Source organism: Canis lupus, chromosome 18 (genome assembly GCF_011100685.1).
Source record: "Canis lupus familiaris isolate Mischka breed German Shepherd chromosome 18, alternate assembly UU_Cfam_GSD_1.0, whole genome shotgun sequence".
Lineage (NCBI taxonomy): Eukaryota > Metazoa > Chordata > Mammalia > Carnivora > Canidae > Canis > Canis lupus.
Genome location: NC_049239.1, coordinates 40,380,761 through 40,390,417, shown reverse-complemented (window position 1 = coordinate 40,390,417; position 9,657 = coordinate 40,380,761). Strand labels below are relative to the sequence as shown.

Genomic DNA, 9,657 nt, shown 5'->3' with positions numbered 1-9,657 from the left:
TTAAGTAGATTTTCTTCTCTAGGTAGTTCATATGAAGGGATGTCCATTTTTCTCAAAAATAGCACTATATTGATTATATTATATTGATAGTTTGAGTATAAACACAATGCAGCTAGTGATTTCACTAAGAATTATACTGAAATACAGCCAACACTTTCATTTTTGGTGCTTTAAGCCTTCCCAAATGCTTCTCTATGCTAGGTGGATAGTGATTGACCCTTATAATAATCCTAGAAGTTCACAGAAAATAGTATGTTTTCTTTCTTTTTTAAAGATTTATTTATTTATGCATGAGAGGCACAGAAAGAGAGAAGCAGAGACACAGGCAGAGAGAGAGGCAGGCTCTGTGCAGGAAGCCTGATGTGGAACTCCATCCCAGGACTACAGGATCATGCCCTGGGTCGAAGGCAGGTGCTTAAATCTCTGAGCCACCCAGTGATCCCCGAAAATAGTATGTTTTCACCATTTTATTAATTGTGAATTGTTACAGACAATACAACAGGCTCAAAGTAGAATCACTTATTCTAAGTCTCACATCATCAAACCAAAACTTAGCTCCAGTTCTGGGTCTCCCAAGAATGGAATCTAAAACCATGCAATCCAGAATTGCCTGGTTAACATTAGGTATGTAATATACCTGATTCCTCCCTGCCATGCCCTGTCAGGAAAATAACTTTGCAATAACCAATATTTTTGCCTAGTATAACTTCCTTGTTCCTGCTCCTTTCTGCCTATAAAACCCTTTGCCTTGTGTAGCTCTTCAGAGTTCCTTTCTACCTGTTGGATTGGATGCTACCTGATTCATGAAGTGCTGAAGAAAATCCAATAAGATCTTTAATATTTACTTAGTTGGATTTCTGTTCTTAACAGAATGTACTGAAAGAAAGTGCTTAATGAACTGCTTAAGATGTTGATAAAGAGATTTAAATTGAGTTATCTGAACTCCTGGGATAGCCCTGTATCTGTGACATCATGATTCCTGCTTTACTAAATTTCAGAAACAACAAACACCACCACTACTATCTTTATCATAATCATCATCTTTATCATCATTATCATCACCACCACCATCATCATCATCATCATCATCTTCAACATCATCATCATCACCATCATGGTCTTTATCATAGGCATACATAAATTTCTTATGTAAAACATTGAATGAGAAGGGTATAAACATGTATAGTTCCAAGGATAAAATACAGAAATAAATAAATGAGGTACATTATGTTAGGTGGTAGAGGATGTAGATGGCTTGATGAAGTAAAATATAACCATCTAAAGAACGGGAACTAACATTGTCATATAAGCATATGTACAATTATAGCTAAAACTGCAGAATGCAATAATTGTCAAAGAACTGCTGATAGATGTTCTCAGGCACAGATGCACTAATCATGTCTTCATGCCAGTGACTAATGTGAGAACTTGGAACTGGGAGGATAGGCATTAGTGGTTCTGTTGACAGGTGTTCATTTTCCCTGATAAAACCAGTTCAGAGGTTTAATAATTTCAGACTCTTTAGAAATTGTTAAAGGCATGAAAGTTTAGGCCCCCTGTTACAGCTATGTGGACTTTGAGTAGTTCTGAAAATAACTTCTAGCACATTCCTTCACTTTCCAACTCATGGATATTTTATTTTCAAAATATGAATTGGCATAGGAGTAGCTGTTTGGAATGCATGAAAGAAGAAGTGAAGTAATTCAAAGCAAATTACTTTGGGGCCAAAATTGTTAAGTTAAATACAGAAGGATGTTATTAGAAAAAGAGCTAAGTGAATGTAAGATTTTCTTTTGGTGTGATGATTAGAATAATTCCACATGGCTGCATAGTAGGTTGCACTTTCAATGTTTACTGATGCTCTGAAATCTCTTGATTTTGCCAGGAGTCTGTGATGTGTCATGACAATATTCATTTATCCATTAATTTATTTGGTAAATTATTAAATTCACTCAACAAAACATTTATTGTTTAGCTGCTATTTCCAATCTCTGGCTATAGAATCAAGGAATCAAAGAATGTTAACAAATACAAGTGTGAAGATTTAGGAAAGCATTTAGGTAAATAATTTATATATTTTTTTAGTATAGTCAAGCCAAAAATTTTAATAGTTTGAGTTCTGTTTTACATGATGTTTTTAAAGATTTTATTTATTTATTCATGAGAGACACTGAAAGAGAGGCAGAGACATAGGCAGAAGAAGAAGTGGGCTCCCTGTGGGATGTCTGATGTGGGACTTAATGCCAGGATCCTGGAACCATGTTCCAAGCCAAAGACAGATGCTCAACCACTGAGCCACAAGCATCCCTAGTTTATATAAATTTCATTTCTATTCAAATTTCATATGAAATGTGTGGTGCATATTAGTATTTTATTCATGAGGCAGGATTATTCTTTAGGCTTGGGCCACTGAAGACAGATTAAATTGCCCAATACATAACCAAGCACAATAAATTATAGGTTGGTATTTAGAAGTAAGTAGAAGTACATCATAAGCTGGAAGTAGCTAACTTCTTACAAGGGAATGTAGAAATTAGAAATGCTCCTCTGATCAATGTGTGGCAAGGAGCTAAAGCATTTACAATTAAACTCATCACACTATTTTTTTAAGTAACAGTCTTCTGAGTGCTGCAATCACATCCTTGTTCCTAAGACTGTATATCATAGGATTAAACATCGGAGTCACAATGGTATAGAGAAGAGACAACATTTTGTCAGTTCCAGCAGAATGAATGGATTTGGGCCTTAAGTAGGTGATGGTAGCCGATCCAAAGAATAAAAGCACAACAATGATATGGGAAGAACAGGTGGAGAAGGCTTTAGACCGGCCCCTGGCTGAGGATAACTTTAGGATGGTGGAAATGATTTTCACATAAGAGCCAAGTATAAATAGAAAGGGAATCATTGCAAATAATATAGCAACTACAAAGACACACATCTCATTAAGTGAAGTGTCCCCACAAGCCAGCTTGATCAATGGGGGGATGTCACAGAAGAAGTGGTTAATTTGGTTAGAACCACAGAAAGGCAGCGAGAACACCTGACATGTTTGTCCTATCTGGACTGGAATTCCACTAAGCCAGGCACCAACAGCCAGTTGGACGCACATCTTGTGGTTCACGATGAGAGGGTAGTGCAGAGGGTTACAAATGGCCACGTAGCGGTCATAGGCCATCACTGCCAAGAGGAAACATTCAGTGGCTCCCAGCATGAGGAAGAAGCACATTTGAGTGGCACAGCCCAACCAAGAAATGCTTCTGTCCTGAGTCCAAAGGTTCACCAGAATCCTGGGGAGGGTGACAGACACATAACAGATTTCCAAGGAGGAAAAATTTGCCAGGAAAAAATACATGGGTTTCTGGAGTGCAGCATCAAGACTGGTTATTATTATTATGAGGCTATTTCCAATTAAGATAATAACATAAACGATGGAGAACACCCCAAATAGAAACCCTTGGAGGTTTGGAAGGTCAGAAAATCCCAAGAGTACAAATTGTGTTATTGTGGAACCATTGTCTTCTGCTCTCATCTCTTCAACGTCATCTGTGGGAATGATTGAATCAGAAGTCCAAGTTACTCTGATTTCTTTGGTTCTTGTCTTCTTGCACACAAACAGGATGGCATGCCTACCAATTTTTCCCATCCTCTGTTAAAACAAATCTGTAATTACCAGCATTGTAAAGTGTGTTGAAGTGTATCTTTCATTATTATTAAATATATTTGTAAGAAAAAAAATCCATGTTTTTTTCTGATATGAATTATCATATTGCTTTGCTTCTGAAGATATGTGATTATCATTTTGCTATCCATAGGAATACTCAAAAGTACAAAATCTGAATTTATGTTCACTTGTGACAAGGATTCCATTCTTTCACCTCCTATGTTTTCTCCCCACCCCTCAACTCTGTTTTCCAGTATTATCAATTCAAAATGAATCTCATTGCACAAGTAAATATTTTGTAAGCCACCTAAATTGGCTTTCGGGCTGAATACAGTTCATTTTTAAAGTAGTGGGGTTTTTTTTGGTATTTCTAAGTGTCTTGAGCTTTGACATTCTGCATGCTTAACTATTTTACTGTAAAACAAAATCGATGAGCTGAACACTAAATATTATGAGGTGTTATTTTATCTTTAAACTGTGTATTTTAGTGTAAGATCCCTGAAATCAGCAGTCATTTTTTTTAAGGTTTTGCAGAAGGAAGAAAATGAAGTTTAAAATGGTGTATGTGTCCTGAAATACCCAACAGTAGAAGGCAGGCTCATCTAACATTTATGTTCAAGAAAGCAATCCCAATTACAATGTACACCCCTCACAAATTTACCTTATAAAAAAAAATCAACCAAAACTCATCTTTGAGACCTTCCTAAATTACCCAGATCCTCAATAACTGTTATCATTCTGATGATCCCATTAATCCTTTCTCTCTTTTCCTTCCACACATATGTGTCTATGTTTATGCGCGTGAGTGTATCGGGAGGAATGTACTTTTCTCATTGCTATCAGTCGATTATAAACTTCTTTTGATATTTTCTACATCTTTCTACGCAATTCATATTATATATATTTTTTTTCAAAATGTGATTTACTCACTTCTTGAATAAATTACAAATGAGCCAAATTGGTAGTTTCTTTGGAACAGTCTTAGATGCTTATACCTTAGTGTAAACATGAGTTCCTATAAAATGCAGACGTCCCCAGCTTCTCTCCCTCTTATAGATCGAGCATGCCTTCTGTGGTTTTGTGTATGTGTTTGAATTATACTCTTTTCATTCACTCTTGTGGAAGTAGCAAATTGCTTCATTTTTTTCAATATGTCTAGATAACTTGCATCTTATGAGTTAGCTATTTTGGAAGCCAATAGAAACTAACTGCAAAGAGCAGATATGTCTATAACTATATTCTAAGTGTGTTTTATATGGACAATGGTCAAATTTAAGCTAAAAACATAGACTCAGGTAAGCCCTGGTGGCTCAGCAGTTTAGCACTGCTTTCAGCCCAGGACATGATCCTGGAGACCTGGGTCGAGTCCCACGTCGGGCTCCTTGCATGGAGCCTGCTTCTCCCTCTGCCTGTGTCTCTGCCTCTCTCTCTCTCTCTCTCTCTCTGTGTCTCTCATGAATAAATAAATAAAATCTTAAAAAAACAAAAAACATAGCTCAAAAGGGGCAGGAACAACAGTCCATGCAAACCTTGAGCATCCAATGATTTTCTGTGGCTTAGAAAAGGAAAAATTAATGCTAATTTCTTTTACAGTCTACAATATTCCAAACTATATATTAAAGTAATAAAGATATTTAAATTTTACCCCACTATTAAACAATTCTTTCAATGGAAACTTGGTTACAGAGAATGTAAAAATGCTATAAGTGAGTGTAAGATGGTCAGAAATTAGCAGCTGATAGGTGTTATACAAGACTACACAACCAAGGCTGTTTTTCGCTATACCATCCTACACACATTTACTATGCTTTATTCACCTATTTAATTTGACATAGTGTCCAATATATGCACAATTACTCAAATTATTTGTTGAATTAATCACTGCATCTTTCTACACTAGCATGCCTCATGCACCCATATTTGATCAATAAACCATTGCTCTCAGAAACTGCCATTCTATTTATTCTCTTTATTGGATCTGCTCTTCATGTAAGCTCTTCCCTCATTATTTGGTTTCCTTTACATTTTTTTCTTAGTGTTCAAATGGACTAGTATGTTTGAAAAGCAAATCGAAACTAAGAAACTAACAAACAATTAACAAGGAGAAGCAGCATCAAAACTTGCACTCAAGAATATAATGTTCTAGAGGTGCTTGGGTGGCATCTGATTCTTGACTTTGATTCAGGTCATGACCTTAGGGTCATGGGATTGAGCCCGGCATCAGGCTCAGAGTGGAGTATGCTGAAGATTTTCTTTTTCCACTCTTTTTACCCTTCAGTCCAATTGTGCATTCTCTCTCTCTCAAACAAATAAAATATTAAAAATATATATTATATATATAATGTTCTATATTTACTGAAGCTTTTCTGTTTGCCCTCCACTTTTCATTTGTAAAATGGAACAAAATTTTATGAATATTTGATGGAATTCTCAGTGTAAAACCATTTATAGAGTAAAAAAGGATTTAACAATTAATATTTAATAATGATTAAAAATAAATATTAAAATATTAACTGAATCATGTGCTTATATTCTGAACACAACCTCACCAACAAAAGCATCCTCAAATCTTGCAGCATAGCCCTAGTTTTTCTGACTTCTGGAAACCTTTAGATGTTCTACTTATACAACTCACAAAATACTATATCATGCAGGTAAATGTCAATTCTGCTTTTGTTCAAATATTTTGTTTGTTTTCTCTGGTCTTCCACTGAAATAATTTTTTGATGTGGAGATTGGGATTTCAATGGGATCTAACATCTGATGTATAACATGCTTGTATTCAAAACAGGTATATAAAATCAAATTGAAGTTAAGAAATAAAAAATCAGAATTTGGTGGATGTAATTCAGAAGGCTTTTTCCTTTAGAAGTTGCTAAAGATAAAAAATGAAAACATGCTGAGATCTCTTTAGCATCTTTAAACTCATTTATCATGGAACCTCTTTTTTTAATTTATTTTATTTTTATTATTCTTATTATTATTTTTTTTTGAAATCTAACTCTTAACAAGCAAAAATTACCTTTGTTATTAGCTGGATGGAAACTCATTTCAAAAAGGTCCACTTACTATCTTGTTCCTTAGTTATACATAATTAAATTTTCCGGAGATATGATCTTCAGATTTAGTACTGCAAACTACTTAACACATAGTAGTTATGCATGTTAGCACCAAAGATGTTGACAGTGATGATTATCTTGATGATAATACAGATGTCAGTAATCTTTGATATATTGGTCTATTATGTCACAAAGTACTTTATATTTTCTTTCATGTTATAATAATAAGTCAGAAAAATTAAAAGGCAGTCTGAATCAGTGTTTTGAAGTTAAACCAGAGCAACAATATTGACAAAAGATCCCTTTTAAAATTTTCTGTAAATAAAATTTGTTCAGTTCTTTGCTGATCACCAAAAACATGATTGTTAGTAAAGCTAAATTTGGTATTAGACAAAAATTCATGCTTACCTATTTGGATCGAGGTTAAATACAAGGCTTGCCTTTATTGATCGAAGAAGACAGAATGAGAACTGTATTTTTGACAGGTAATTTACTTTTATTTGAAACAGAAGTTAATTCCATTCTAAAATATGTTCACACCTAGTGCTCTTTAAGAAGGAAATATCTTATACCCTTGGGATCAGCTCCTTTCCTGTGTCACTTTCTAATTAAACTAAACCATTCTGTCTGCCAATCAAGGAGTTTGGTACAATAACGAAAAACACATCTGGCCATACCACTCTCTCTAAATTCTCTATGTCTCTTACTTTTTTTTTAAATGATCATTAAGAAATATAAGCAATGTAAAATCAGAAATTTATGGTTACATATTATTTATAATAGAAACTAAGATGTTCTAATAAAGATTCAAGTGTGTAGTGTCTTAAAGTTTATTTCTCTGTCATTAAAAATTCAGAGGTAAGAAATCTAGGGCTGTTGGGGCAGTGATGTCACCTTCAGTGTGAACCTGCCATCATCATGTCCATGTTAGTCAGACAGTCTCATCATTTCCCACAGGATAGAAAGGGAGGAGGGGGTTGAAGGGGAACACTCACTTATTCCTTTCTAGAATGAAAAGGAAACTAGAAGAAACAGCATGCAGAATTTTCAAGCATAATCCCCTATGTCAAATTTAGCCAGAAGACCCTCCCTCTCCAAGCTGGAAGAGAAACTATAAAATACTTCTCTAGGTACTGCCATGAAACCAGCTAAGACTCTATGACTATCATCAACTCCTCTCAAATGACCAAACAAAAATACCAAGGAGTTATGGCACCCAGTTCCTCGCCAAGTATATTTTCAGGTTAACTGTGGCTCCTTGTGGTGTAATAATAATAAAATAAGAGAATTTAGATATTTTAGATAGATGTTCAATTGTTCCAGTGTTGTTTGTTAAAATGAACATTCTTTTTGTTTTCCACTGAAAAAGATAATACATATTGTCCAAATGAAATTGATTCCAGGACTGCATATTTGGTTTAATATCTAGAAATCAAGATAATGCACCATTTTACCTGAACTGGACAAAAATACATGATTATCTCAACAGATGCAGAAAAAGCTCTTGACCAAATGTAATATCTATTCATGACAAAAACTCTCAATAAATTGAGCTTCATTTATGCTATTTTATGAAGTAATCTACAACAAGTATCACTCTTACTGATAGAAAACAGAATGATTTCCCCTAAATCAAGAATAAGACAAGGAGATCCACAATAACTATTTATATTTGACAATGTACAGGAAATTCTACACAGTGCAGCAAGACCAGAATAAGAAATAAAAGACATACAGATAAGAAAAGAAGAGAAGAAAGAAAAGAAGGGAAATAGGTACATATTTTCAGAAGACATAATCTTTTATACTTTTACTATCAAATAAATATACAATATAAATAAATATATTACCTAATAGAGAAAATATAAATATATAATAAAGATACATAAAACCATCGGAAAATGAGTGAAAATATCAGTGAGGGTGACAAAACATGAGAGACACCTAACTCTGGGAAACAAACAAGGGGTAGTGGAAAGGGAGGTGGGCGGGGGGTTGGGGTGACTGGGTGATGGGCACTGAGGAGGTCACTCGGCGGGATGAGCACTGGGTGTTATACTATATGTTGGCAAATTGAACTCCAATAAAAAATAAATAAATAAATAAATAAAACCATCTCATATATCAATTGTAAATAGACACACGATTCAATTACAATGGAACACAGGTCTAAATAGATAGATGTTTCTCTAAATAAGATATACAGATAGACAATAAGCACATGGAAAATTCTCAATATTATTAGCAATGAGGGAATTGCAAATCAAAATCACAACGTAATTATATTTCATGCCTGACAGAATTACTATAACCAAAAATGAAAATAATAACAAATTCTTATGAGTATGTGAATTGGTTAGAATTCTTACATATTCCTTATCTGGATGTAAAAAGAAGCCATTTTGGAAAGTTTGCATACTCCTTAAAATGTTGTACATAAATTTATTTAATGACATTTCAATACCACTTCTAGGTATATACTCCAACCACTCCCCTCCCCAAAGATACATCTACATAAACAGTTGAACATGAATATCTATAGCATTTTTATTTATAACAGCCTTAAATGTTTAGAAAGGCCTCAAATGCCCATTAAGCAAATAGATAGATAAACAAATGTATATGCATATGCTACAAGTGAATAAACCTCCAAAAAATTATGGTAAGTGAGGAAAAAGTTACAAAAAGTAACACTTTATGATCACCTTTATGTGAAAAGTCTGTAATAGCCAAATCTATAGAGAAAAAGTAGATTAGTGGTTGACTAGGGCTGGGGGTATGAGTAGGCAAGATGAGAAGTGGTTGCATAATTCTATAAATGCACTGAAATTATTGAACTGTTTATTTTATTGAACTGAACTGTATATTTAAATGTATGTTTTTTGTATGAGAATTATATTTCAGTACATACATTAAAATCAATTATAATGAATGCAA

The 9,657-nt window shown here is 34.1% G+C and overlaps 1 protein-coding gene across 1 annotated transcript; it reads right to left on the bottom strand.

Moving 5' to 3' along the window:
• Positions 1–2,593: 2,593 nt before the first annotated feature.
• OR10AG66 (olfactory receptor family 10 subfamily AG member 66) lies at positions 2,594–3,532 on the bottom strand. The gene has a single exon (XM_038563259.1). It carries the CDS (start codon positions 3,527–3,529, stop codon positions 2,594–2,596), a length of 936 nt encoding a protein of 311 aa, XP_038419187.1. The 5' UTR covers positions 3,530–3,532.
• Positions 3,533–9,657: the final 6,125 nt, after the last annotated feature.

Excerpts from the sequence above, each read along its gene's own strand:
- OR10AG66 (XM_038563259.1), bottom strand. The coding sequence starts at position 3,529 with ATGAGAGCAGAAGACAATGGTTCCACAATAACACAATTTGTACTCTTG.